General features: G+C 42.1%; 1 protein-coding gene across 1 annotated transcript; it reads right to left on the reverse strand.

Annotated features, from left to right (window-relative positions):
* Positions 1–1,942: 1,942 nt before the first annotated feature.
* On the reverse strand, positions 1,943–2,542 carry LOC141040759 (uncharacterized). The gene has a single exon (XM_073506877.1). It carries the CDS (start codon positions 2,540–2,542, stop codon positions 1,943–1,945), a length of 600 nt encoding a protein of 199 aa, XP_073362978.1.
* Between the last annotated feature and the right edge of the window lie 11,700 nt (positions 2,543–14,242).

The raw sequence follows: 14,242 nt of genomic DNA on the forward strand, positions 1-14,242 counted from the left end.
TATTTCATGCACATCTGCAGCAACAAAGTATTCCCGAAGAAGCTCAACATTCCATGATCCATTAGTGTTTAGTAGTCCAGAGACGAACCGAATGCGGCATCGCCCTTGTGGGGAAATCGGCTTGTAGGAGAAGGGTCACGGGATCCAACTGTCCCGCCAAACCCTTATACTTGCCCCGTCCCCAACTCTCCAAAGCAGCCCCTTCTTCAGCAGCTCCAAACCATGGCATATAGCCTGCCAAGATGATGAACCATTCCCAACAAAAACTGTATCTTCCAACTTGCCCTCTGGATAATATCTCGCTTTTAAAACCCTAGCACAAAGGCTGTCCGGCTTGGTTAGCAACCTCCACGCCTGCCTAGCCAGTAGGGCTTGGTTAAACATTCAGAAATCGCGAAAACCAATACCTCCCCTGTCCTTGGGCTGCATGAGATGGTCCCAACCATTCCAATGTACCTTCCTCTTACCCTTTGCCGACCCCCAATAAAAATTCCGCAGCATGCGTGTAAGATCATCACAAACCGAGAACGTAACTTGAAGACGCCCATAATGTAAGTTGGGAGTGCTTGAGCAACCAACTTAATCAGCACCTCTCTCCTCGGCTGCGCCAAGAGGCCATCACCCCACTGTATCAATCGTTTTGTGACACGCGTCTGCAAATTCTAAAATCGCCCTTTAGACATCCGACCCTCCGGTGTCGGTAGTCCCAAATACTTTTCCTCGAAGTGAAGGTTTGTAATCTGTAGTACTGTCCTTACTTCCTCCTGAACCGCGACGGGACAAGCTTCACCAAAAAGGATGGAGCACTTGTTGAAGTTTAGGCTCTGGCTCGTCGCTCTACCATACATATCCAGCACTACTTTAACCTTCTCTGCTTGCTCTCACGAAGCCTCAAAAACAGCAACGTATCATCAGCAAACAGTAAATGTGAAACGCCCGGTCCTCTTCTAGAAACCTTCACTGGCGTGATATCACCCGTAGCCACTTTGCTTTTTAGTAAAGCTGACAGACCATCTGCCACAAGCAGAAATAGAAAGGGTGAAAGCGGGTCTCCTTGTCGAAGCCCACGCGTCGGCGTAAAAGAATCCAAGAGGGTTCCATTAAGTTTGACAGAGTATCTCACCGACGTGACACACGACATTATCCAGTCAACCCATCACTAAGAGAAACCCAACTTTTGCATCATTTGCCTCAAGAAGACCCAATCCACTCTATCATATGCTTTTGATAGGTCCAATTTGTAAGCACAGAAACTTTTTGTAGGATCCTTTTCCTGCTTGATGTGGTGGATACACTCAAAAGCTACTAGTGCATTGTCCGTAATCATCCTCCCCGGAATAAAAGCACTTTGTTCAGGAGATATGAGATCATCCAGCATAGGCCTCATCCTATTCACTAGGCACTTTGAGATGACCTTATAGATAACATTACACGGGCTAATAGGTCCGTAATCCGTATTTTTTACCGGGTTGGGAACTTTGGGAATAAGTACAATAGAGGTAGAATTTACCCCCTCCGGCATGATACTCGTACTAAAAAAATCCCTCACCGCTGCCAAAACTCCATCCCTGAGAGTGCTCCAATTCCGCTGAAAGAATCTAGCAGGGAAGCCATCCGAACCCGGAGCTTTTAGTGGACCAATTTGGAACAAGGCATCCGAAATCTCTTTATCTGTGAAAGGCGCACATAATTTTGTATTGTCCTCTTCGGTCACTACCGAATCAATTAGTTCTAGGATAGGAGCAGCATTGAGAGAGGAATCAGCTGTAAATATATCATGAAAATAATCGTTAGCCAGCTCCCCCATCGAGGCAAGATCGGAGTGAACTACTCCGACGCTATCCGTAAGCTCTCAAATTTTGTTCTTCCTCGCCCTCCAGATTGCTTTACTCTGGAAATATTTTGTGTTCCTATCCCCTTCCTTCAACCACGTGATACGTGATCATTGCAACCAAAGCATCTCCTCCTGGTACAAAAGCTCGTTCATTTTATCAGTCACTCTTGAAATATCTTGAAGATCAGCATTCATATTCATCAACTCCTCTAGCTGAGTGCGCGATTTTGCTAACTCCCGGGTGATATTGCCAAATTTTTTGCTCCATAGCCTGAGATCTGACATTGTTTTAGACAGCGCATCCCCCAGCTGTGACATATTATGCACAACCCCCACTGCTTCCCATGCCTCTTTGATCACCTCCGGCAGCGACATATCTCTCTCCCAAAACAACTCGTACCTCCTCTGCTTCCCATCGTCCGGCCCCGGATCGACCGATCCCTTTAAGACAATAGCCACGTCGTCTGAACATGGCGAGGGAACATGCAAAACCGATGCATACGCAAACAAGTTCCTCCATGCATTAGTGGCAACTGCCCTGTCCAACCGTACCTTCACATTGCCTCCTCCTCCCCTCTTGTTATCATATGTGAAGGGAACCCCAACAAAGCCTAGGTCAACTAGGCCACAAATCTCCAAAGTATCTCGAAAAGCAACCATTTGTGACTCTCCACGCGGTGTAGCAGATAGGTGCTCAAAATCCCACATGGCCTCATTGAAATCGCCAACAACAATCCAAGGCAGGTCATTCAAGACTTTTAGTTGCTCGATTTTTGACCACATGATATGCCTGTTCTCTACTCGGGGTTCGACATAAATACATGTGATCCTCCATTGAGCAGCCCCCTCCTGAACACGGACGAGTGCGTCAATATAGTGCTCCTCTTTGTCCAGAACCTCCACCTCATAGTTCTATCAAAAAGAAACCTCCACCTCAGAGTTCTCATGCCAAAATAACGCCAAACCACCACTCATACCATTACTATCAACTCCAGCAAAACCCTTCAAACCAATCCTCCCATGCACCTTTTTCATTTTATCAGCCCTCTGTCTTGTTTCACACAAAAACACCAAACTGGGGGAATGCGACTGGCAGATAGTCGCTAACTCACGAACTGTCCGGGTGTTCCCCCCTCCCCGGCAGTTCTAGCTTATGACATTCATTGGGCTCGGCAGTCCCCCTCGAAGGAGGCCGCCTCATCAGTCATAGTTGTGTCACCATCAACCCCCTCTTCCCCTTGCTTCCTTCTCTTCACAATGGGCACCTTGCCAGGTGTAGACGACGAGGGAGGCGCTTCATTAGCCCCAGTTCCACTCCCTCCCTCCAGCAAAAGAACCGTATTCGGGACTTTGCCAACAAGGTTTGGCACTGGTTGCCCTCGCACCATAGCAACTCCGTCAGCCCCCATAAGTCCCTTGCGGGCCATGCGAACATCATCATCACCAATATTGATTGCTCCTGGCTCGGCATGCTCACCATCCCCCGCCCTTTGTCCAGCATCATCTTCTTTCCTTGCCGGCTGCACTTCTGCTCCTCCCCTTCCTCCTGAACCCCCTACACCTCTACCAGCCCATCTCGCCCCTCCCAAGCCTTGGCCCGCTGCCGTCCGACCTCTTCCACGCCCTTCACCACCTCCTGTCATGGCCGGCTCACCGCTCCAATGCAGCCAGTCCCCTCATTCACAATCAGCGGGGTCATGGATCCAGTCCCCGCACTCCTCTACCACATGCCCCATACAGCCACAGAAGTAGCAGAAATCCGGCAGCTTCTCATAAGTGACTGGGTACCTTTTCATCTCTTTAAGAGTAATACTCACAAACCTCACCAATGGTTTCTGAACATTCACAAAAACCCTGACCCTTAAATGACTAGAGGGGTTGATCCTCCCCTCATTAACTACCACCGTGAACGGCGACTCTCCCACCTTCTTTGCTACTTTCTCAGCTAACTCCCTGTTTCTTGTAAGACCATTCGGCAGCCCTTTGATCCTCGCCCAAATGGGATACATATCCAGAGCATATTCAGAAACATTAGTAAAACAATCATATTCCACGATGACAACCAGATCCCTTCGAAATTGCCATGGGCCTCCCTCCATGACCCGCTTCCAATCGCCCAGGCAGTGACACTGAGCCAAGAACAGATTCGGCCCTTTGATATTGAAGGTAACTCCTTGGGCACAAGCCCATGCGTTCCTCATTGAATTTAGCAACGCCGCATGGATGAACGGCCTCATAGTATGAACCCGAAACAAGCACAACCATCGTACATCCTTAATTAACTCATCTACTTCCCCTGATAGATCTAGATCCTCCTCTTCCTCACCATGAAGGTTAAGGCCCTCAAAGACGTCTTCCAGCTCAGGATCAGGACCAAATTGATCCCATCCATTAGCATCCTCCTCCCGATCTACAGCTTCAGCTTCAACCCCCGCCTTCTCCGTAGATCCTCCCCCATCCGTGGCAGTGGGTGCCTGCTACCTCTTGAGCACTGCGTTGGTTTTCCCTTGAAGAGGAAAGGGTGATGCAGCAAAGTAGCGTAAGTATTTCCCTCAGTTTTTGAGAACCAAGGTATCAATCCAGTAGGAGGCTACGCGCGAGTCCCTCGCACCTACACAAAACAAATAAATCCTCGCAACCAATGCGATAAGGGGTTGTCAATCCCTACATGGTCACTTACGAGAGTGAGATCTGATAGATATGATAGGATAATATTTTTGGTATTTTTATGATAAAGATGCAAAGTAAAATAAAAGCAAAGTAAAAAGCAACGGAAATAACTAAGTGTTGGAAGATTAATATGATGAAGATAGACCCCGGGGTCATAGGTTTCACTAGTGGCTTCTCTCAAGAGCATAAGTATTTTACGGTGGGTGAACAAATTACTTTTGAGCAATTGACAGAATTGAGCATAGTTATGAGAATATCTAGGTATGATCATGTATATAGGCATCATGTCCAAGACAAGTAGACCGACTCCTGCCTGCATGTACTACTATTACTCCACACATCGACCGCTATCTAGCATGCATATAGAGTATTAAGTTCATAAGAACAGAGTAACGCTTTAAGCAAGATGACATGATGTAGAGGGATAAATTCATGCAATATGATAAAAACCCCATCTTGTTATCCTCGATGGCAACAATACAATACGTGCCTTGCTGCCCCTGCTGTCACTGGGAAAGGACACCGCAAGATTGAACCCAAAGCTAAGCACTTCTCCCATTGCAAGAAAAACCAATCTAGTAGGCCAAACCAAACTGATAATTCGAAGAGACTTGCAAAGATAACCAACATACATAAAAGAATTCAGAGAAGATTCAAATATTGTTCATAGATAAACTTGATCATAAACGCACAATTCATCGGTCTCAACAAACACACCGCAAAAGAAGATTACATCGAATAGATCTCCACGAGAGAGGGGGAGAACATTGTATTGAGATCCAAAAAGAGAGAAGAAGCCATCTAGCTGGTAACTATGGACCCGAAGGTCTGAGGTAAACTACTCACACATCATCGGAGAGGCTATGGTGTTGATGTAGAAGCCCTCCGTGATCGATGCCCCCTCCAGCGGAGCTCCGGAACAGGCCCCAAGATGGGATCTCGTGGGTACAGAAGGTTGCGGCGGTGGAATTAGGTTTTTGGCTCCGTTTCTGATCGTTTGGGGGTACGTAGGTATATATAGGAGGAAGGAGTACGTCGGTGGAGCAACAGGGGGCCCATGAGGGTGGAGGGCGCGCCTGGGGGGTAGGCGCGCCCCCTACCTCGTGGCCTCCTCTTTTGTTTCTTGACGTAGGGTCCAAGTCCTCTGGATCATGTTCATTCCGAAAATCACGTTCTCGAAGGTTTCATTCCGTTTGGACTCCGTTTGATATTCTTTTTCTGCGAAACTCTGAAATAGGCAAAAAACAACAATTCTGGGCTGGGCCTCCGGTTAATAGGTTAGTCCCAAAAATAATATAAAAGTGACTAATAAAGCCCAATAATGTCCAAAACAGAATATAATATAACATGGAGCAATCAAAAAATTTAGATACGTTGGAGACGTATCAAGCATCCCCAAGCTTAATTCCTGCTCGTCCTCGAGTAGGTAAATGAGAAAAACAGAATTTTTGATGTGGAATGCTACTTGGCATAATTTCAATGTAATTCTTCTTAATTGTGGTATGAATATTCAGATCCGAAAGATTCAAGACAACAGTTTAATATTGACATAAAAATAATAATACTTCAAGCATACTAACTAAGCAATTATGTCTTCTCAAAATAACTTGGCCAAAGAAAGGTATCCCTACAAAATCATATAGTCCAGCTATGCTCTATCTTCACCACACAAAGTATTTAAATCATGCACAACCCCGATGACAAGCCAAGCAATTGTTTCATACTTTTGGTGTTCTCAAACTTTTTCAATCTTCACGCAATACATGAGCGTGAGCCATGGACATAGCACTATATGTGGAATAGAATGGTGGTTGTGGAGAAGACAAAAAGGAGAAGATAGTCTCACATCAACTAGGCATATCAACGGGCTATGGAGATGCCCATCAATAGATATCAATGTGAGTGAGTAGGGATTGCCATGCAACAGATGCACTAGAGCTATAAGTGTATGAAAGCTCAACAAAAGAAACTAAGTGGGTGTGCATCCAAATCACTTGCTCACGAAGACCTAGGGCCAAGTTCTATAATGAAAAATTCCCACTAGTATATGAAAGTGATATCATAGGAGACTCTCTATCATGAAGACCATGGTGCTACTTTGAAGCACAAGTGTGGTAAAAAGATAGTAGCATTGTCCCTTCTCTCTTTTTCTCTCATTTTTTATTTGGGCCTTTTTCTCTTTTTTTATGGCCTCTTTTTTTCGTCCGGAGTCTCATCCCGACTTGTGGGGGAATCATAGTCTCCATCATCCTTTCCTCACTTGGGACAATGCTCTAAAAAATGATGATCATCACACTTTTATTTACTTACAACTTCAGCAATTACAACTCAAAACTTAGAACAAAATATGACTCTATGTGAATGCTCCGGCGGTGTACCGGGATATGCAATGAATCAAGAGTGACATGTATGAAGGAATTATGAATGGTGGCTTTGCCACAAATACGATGTCAACTACATGATCATGCAAAGCAATATGACAATGATGGAGCGTGTCATAGTAAACGGAATGGTGGTAAGTTGCATGGCAATATATCTCGGAATGGCTATGGAAATGCCATGATAGGTAGGTATGGTGGTTGTTTTGAGGAAGGTTTATGGTGGGTGTATGATACCAGCGAAAAGTGCGCGGTATTAGAGATGCTAGCAATGGTGGAAGGAAGAAAGTGCGTATAATCCATGGACTCAACAGAAGTCATAAAGAACTCATATACTTATTGCAAAAATCTACAAGTTATCAAAGCAAAGTATTACACGCATGCTCCTAGGGGGATAGATTGGTAGGAAAATACCATCGCTCGTCCCCGACCGCCACTCATAAGGAAGACAATCAATAAATAAATTATGCTCCGACTTCATCACATAACGGTTGACCATACGTGCATGCTACGGGAATCACAAACTTTAACACAAGTATCTCTCAAATTCACAACTACTCAACTAGCATAACTCTAATATCACCATCTTTATACCTCAAAACAATTATCAAGCATCAAACTTTTCTTAGTATTCAACACACTCATAAGAAAGTTTTTTCTTTTACTAATCTTGAATACCAAGCATATTAGGATTATTTAAGCAAATTACCATGCTATTTAAGACTCTCAAAATAATCTAAGTGAAGCATGAGAGATCAATAGTTTCTATAAAACAAATCCACCACCGTGCTCTAAAAGATATAAGTGAAGTACTAGAGCAAAAACTATATAACTCAAAAGATATAAGTGAAGCACATAGAGTATTCTAATAATTTCCAAATCATGTGTGTCTCTCTCAAAAGCTGTGTACAGAAAATATGATTATGGTAAACTAAAAAGCAAAGACTCAAATCATACAAGACGCTCCAAGCAAAACACATATCATGTGGTGAATAAAAATATAGCTCCAAGTAAAGTTACCGATGGAAGTAGACGAAAGAGGGGATGCCTTCCGGGGCATCCCCAAGCTTTGGCTTTTTGGTGTCCTTAGATTATCTTGGGGGTGCCATGGGCATCCCCAAGCTTAGGCTCTTGCCACTCCTTGTTCCATAATCCATCAAATCTTTCACCCAAAACTTGAAAACTTCACAACACAAAACTTAACAGAAAATCTCGTGAGCTCCGTTAGCGAAAGAAAACAAAAGACCACTTCAAGGTACTGTAACTCATTCTTTATTTATATTGGTGTTAAACCTACTGTATTCCAACTTCTCTATGGTTTATAAACTCTTTTACTAGCCATAGATTCATCAAAATAAGCAAACAACACACGAAAAGCAGAATCTGTCAAAAACAGAACAGTCTGTAGTAATCTGTAACTAACGCAAACTTCTGGAACTCCAAAACATCAGCCAAAATAGGACGACCTAGAAAATTTGTTTATTGATCAGAAGCAATTGGAATCAATATTTTATCACGTTCTGGTGATTTTTAACAATTATTTTCATGAACAGAAAGTTTTTGGAAATTACAGCAAGATCAAATAACTATCATCCAAGAAGATTCTATAGGTTTAACTTGGCACAAACACTAATTAAAACATAAAAACACATCTAACCATAGGCTAGATAAAATATTTATTCCTAAATAGAAGCAAAAATCAAAAAACTAAAAATAAAATTGGGTTGCCTCCCAACAAGCGCTATCGTTTAACGCCCCTAGCTAGGCATAAAAGCAAGGATAGATCTAGGTATTGCCATCTTTGGTAGGCAATCCATAAGTGGCTCTCATAATAGATTCATATGGTAGTTTTATTTTCTTCCTAGGGAAGTGTTCCATGCCTTTCTTCAATGGAAATTGGAATCTAATATTCCCTTCCTTCATATCAATAATTGCACCAATCGTTCTAAGGAAAGGTCTACCAAGAATAATAGGACATGAAGAATTGCAATCTATATCAAGAACGATAAAATCTACGGGCACATAGTTCCTATTTGCAACAATAAGAACATCATTAATTCTTCTCATAGGTTTCTTAATAGTGAAATCCGCAAGGTGCAAGTTTAAAGAGCAATCATCAAAATCACGGAAACCTAGCAAATCGCACAAAGTTTTTGGAATCGTGGAAACACTAGCACCCAAATCACACAAAGCATAGCATTCATGATCTTTAATGTTAATTTTAATAGTAGGTTCCCACTCATCATAAAGTTTTCTAGGGATAGAAACTTCCAACTCAAGTTTTTCTTCATAAGATTGCATCAAAGCATCAACGATATGTTTGGAAAAAGCTTTATTTTGACTATAAGCATGAGGAGAATTTAGCACGGATTGCAACAAGGAAATACAATCTATCAAAGAGCAATTATCATAATTAAATTCCTTGAAATCCAAAATAGTGGGTTCATTAACATCTAGAGTTTTGATCTCTTCAATCCCACTTTTATCAATTTTAGCGTCAAGATCTAAAAACTCCGAATCGACTTCTAGGTAAAGGTGGATCATATTCAGTCCCATCATTATCAAGATTCATATTGCAAAACAAAAATTTAATAGGGGACACATCAATAACTTTTAGATCTTCATCTTTATTTTCATAGAAATTAGAAGAACACGCTTTTATAAAGCAATCTTTCTTAGCACGCATCCTAGCGGTTCTTTCTTTGCACTCATCAATGGAAATTCTCATGGCTTTGAGAGACTCATTGATATCATGCTTAGGAGGAATAGATCTAAGTTTTAATGAATCAACATCAAGAGAAATTCTATCAACGTTCGTAGGTAATTCATCAACTTTAAGCAATTTCTCTTCAAGCAAAGCATTGAAATTCTTTTGCGAATTCATAAACTCTTTAACACTAGTATCAAATTCAGAGGGCATCTTATTAAAATTTTCATAAGAATTGTTGTAGGAATTACCATAATTATTAGAGGAATTACTAGGGTAAGGCCTAGGATTAAAGTTTCCTCTATACGCGTTGTTACCAAAATTATTCCTACCAACAAAATTAACATCCATAGATTCATTATTATTCTCAATCAAAGTAGGCAAGCGCATATCATTAGGATCAGAAGAAACACTCTTAGTAGCAAATAATTTCATAAGTTCATCCATCTTTCCACTCAAAACATTAATTTCTTCTATCGCATGCACTTTTTTATTAGTAGATCTTTCAGTGTGCCATTGAGAATAATTAACCATAATATTATCTAGGAATTTAGTAGCTTCTCCTAAAGTGATTTCCATAAAAGTGCCTCCCGCGGCCGAATCTAAAAGATTTCTAGAAGCAAAATTCAATCCGGCATAAAAAATTTGTATAATCATCCACAAATTCAAACCATGTGTAGGGCAATTACGTATCATTAATTTCATCCTCTCCCAAGCTTGTGCAACATGTTCATGATCAAGTTGCTTAAAATTCGTGATATCGTTTCTAAGAGAGATAATCTTAGCGGGAGGAAAATACTTAGAGATAAAAGCATCTTTGCACTTATTCCAACAATCAATACTATTTTTAGGCAAAGACGAAAACCAAGCTTTAGCACGATCTCTAAGTGAAAAAGGAAATAGCTTCAACTTAACAATATCATTGTCAACATCTTTCTTCTTTTGCATATCACACAAATCAATGAAGCTATTTAGATGAGTAGCGGCATCTTCGCTAGGAAGGCCGGCGAATTGATCTTTCATGACAAGATTCAACAAAGCAGTATTGATTTCACAAGATTCAGTATCGGTAAGAGGAGAAATCGGAGTGCTAAGGAAATCATTGTTGTTGGTATTGGTAAAGTCACATAATTTGGTATTATCTTGAGCCATCGTGACAAACAAGCAATCCAACACACGAGCAAACGAGAAGCAAGCGGAAAAGAGGCGAACGAAAAAGAGAGGGCGAATAAAACGGCAAGGGTGAAGTGGGGGAGAGGAAAACGAGAGGCAAATGGCAAATAATGTAATGCGGGAGATAAGGGTTTGTGATGGATACTTGGTATGTTGACTTTTGCGTAGACCTCCCGGCAACGGCGCCAGAAATCCTTCTTGCTACCTCTTGAGCACTGCGTTGGTTTTCCCTTGAAGAGGAAAGGGTGATGCAGCAAAGTAGCGCAAGTATTTCCCTCGGTTTTTTAGAACCAAGGTATCAATCCAGTAGGAGGCTACGCGCGAGTCCCTCGCACCTACACAAAACAAATAAATCCTCGCAACCAACGTGATAAGGGGTTGTCAATCCCTACACGGTCACTTATGAGAGTGAGATCTGATAGATATGATAGGATACTATTTTTGGTATTTTATGATAAAGATGCAAAGTAAAATAAAAGCAAAGTAAAAAGCAATGGAAATAACTAAGTGTTGGAAGATTAATATGATGAAGATAGACCCAGGGGCCATAGGTTTCACTAGTGGTTCTCTCAAGAGCATAAGTATTTTTACGGTGGGTGAACAAATTACTGTTGAGCAATTGACAGAATTGAGCATAGTTATGAGAATATCTAGGTATGATCATGTATATAGGCATCATATCCAAGACAAGTAGACCGACTCCTGCCTGCATCTACTACTATTACTCCACACATCGACCGCTATCCAGCATGCATCTAGAGTATTAAGTTCATAAGAACAGAGTAACGCTTTAAGCAAGATGACATGATGTAGAGGGATAAATTCATGCAATATGATAAAAACCCCATCTTGTTATCCTCGATGGCAACAATACAATACGTGCCTTGCTGCCCCTGCTGTCACTGGGAAAGGACACCGCAAGATTGAACCCAAAGCTAAGCACTTCTCCCATTGCAAGAAAAACCAATCTAGTAGGCCAAACCAAACTGATAATTCGAAGAGACTTGCAAAGATAACCAATCATACATAAAAGAATTCAGAGAAGATTCAAATATTGTTCATAGATAAACTTGATCATAAACCCACAATTCATCGGTCTCAACAAACACACCGCAAAAGAAGATTACATCGAATAGATCTTCACAAGAGAGGGGGAGAACATTGTATTGAGATCCAAAAAGAGAGAAGAAGCCATCTAGCTAATAACTATGGACCCGAAGGTTTGAGGTAAACTACTCACACATCATCGGAGAGGCTATGGTGTTGATGTAGAAGCCCTCCGTGATCGATGCCCCCTCCGGCGGAGCTCCGGAACAGGCCCCAAGATGGGATCTCGTGGGTACAGAAGGTTGCGGCGGTGGAATTAGGTTTTTGGCTCCGTTTCTGATCGTTTGGGGGTACGTAGGTATATATAGGAGGAAGGAGTACGTCGGTGGAGCAACAGGGGGCCACGAGGGTGGAGGGCGCGCCTGGGGGGGTAGGCGCGCCCCCTACCTCGTGGCCTCCTCTTTTGTTTCTTGACATAGGGTCCAAGTCCTCTGGATCATGTTCGTTCCGAAAATCACGTTCCCGAAGGTTTCATTCCGTTTGGACTCCGTTTGATATTCTTTTTCTGCGAAACTCTGAAATAGGCAAAAAAAACAGCAATTCTGGGTTGGGCCTCCGGTTAATAGGTTAGTCCAAAAATAATATAAAAGTGAATAATAAAGCCCAATAATGTCCAAAACAGAATATAATATAGCATGGAGCAATCAAAAATTATTGATACGTTGAAGACGTATCACTGCCCCAGACTCCTTCCGCTATCCTCCGTCAACCCCCTCATTAACCCTAAACCCTACTACGACTTGCTCTCCCTGCTTACCGCCCCCAGCTTCCCGGGCTTCCAGGTCCGCCATGCAGCACCACGGACTTGTTCCCGAGAGCCTGGCCTTGCGAGTCGCCGGCCGAGATCGCTATTCGCAACGCTAGATTTGTTGGCTGGACTCCGGCGGCGCCGTCGGAGGAAAAGGCAGACTCTAGGGAACTTTTCCTCCCCCTAGAATACTCAAATCAAATCAAATCTTATCAAAACCTCAACTAAATAAAACCTTTTCTTGCATTCAAATTAAATATCTTATCAAAATCTAGAGTATGATGAGTGTAAGCCATATGTCACATATAATTAGCGTTGAGCTGATCACAAATGTATGAGCCCGTTGGAACACACGGACAATTAACTAGTGATGTTCCATCGCAAAAAAAATTAACTAGTGATGTTATAGAGAGTACTACATTTATGTCATGGTATTGTCCGCCAGCCCGTCCCGCTTGCATTCCCCCTTGTCAGACTAGCCACAATGGGTAGTAACATAGAGTAGTAACATAGACATGTTACTACTTTATGCTACTACCTCTATAGTGAGGAGTAACATATGTATGGTAACATGCAACAATTCATTTATTAGGCTATAGACTCATCTTGCCTTGATATGTGTGATGTTACTCATACTACTAGTAACTAGCTATGTTACCACATGCCTCTCTTTCTTCATTTATTGTTTGCCACGTCATCTATTTTATCTAGATATGTGTGATGTTAGACTACCCACAGTGAGACTACCCACACATATCTAAATAAAATAGATGATGTGGCAAGTAATAAATGAAGAAAGAGAGGAAAGTGGTAACATAGCTAGTTACTAGTAGTAGTAGTAACATCACACATATCAAGGCAAGATGTGTCTATAGCCTAATAAATGAAGGGTTGCATACCACACATATGTTACTCTCCACTATAGAGGTAGTAACATAGACTAGTAACATCGACATGTTACTAGTCTATGTTACTACCTATTGTGGCTAGTCTGAGACTAACATAGATAGTAATATCACACATATCTAGAAAAAATAGATGATGTGGCAAGCAATAAATGAAGAAAGAGATGGATGTAGTAACATAGCTAGTTACTACTAGTATTAGTAACATCACACATATCAAGGCAACATGAGTCTATAGCATAATAAATGAAGTATTGCATATTACCACACATATGTTACTCCCCAATATAAATATAGTAACATAGAGTAGTAACATGAGCATGTTACTACTCTATGTTACTACCCATTGTGGCTAATCTTACTACCTATATTACTCTCACTATGAGTAGTCTCATACATAGGGTCACGTCTCTCCGGACCAAGTGCTTGCTGAGCCAGCGAGCAGAGCAAGATACACTACTCGCGTCAATTTCAATTTCCGAAGTTTGCGCTGTTGCCATCAAACGGCCGGCGGCAAAAGATGGCACCTGTCCACAAATAAAAGTCATGTAGAAGCCCTAGTGCTGCCGCACCTTGCGGTGCCACCGTGCTACCAAGAAAGGGCAAGCAAGCAAGAACATCCACCAATATGCCATGCCGGTATGGAAGGGAACAGTTAAACTAACTACGCACGGCCAGCCATGCTTATCGCACAGGCAAGATGAGTGCGACCCTAACCTT

Source organism: Aegilops tauschii, chromosome 2 (genome assembly GCF_002575655.3).
Source record: "Aegilops tauschii subsp. strangulata cultivar AL8/78 chromosome 2, Aet v6.0, whole genome shotgun sequence".
NCBI lineage: Eukaryota > Viridiplantae > Streptophyta > Magnoliopsida > Poales > Poaceae > Aegilops > Aegilops tauschii.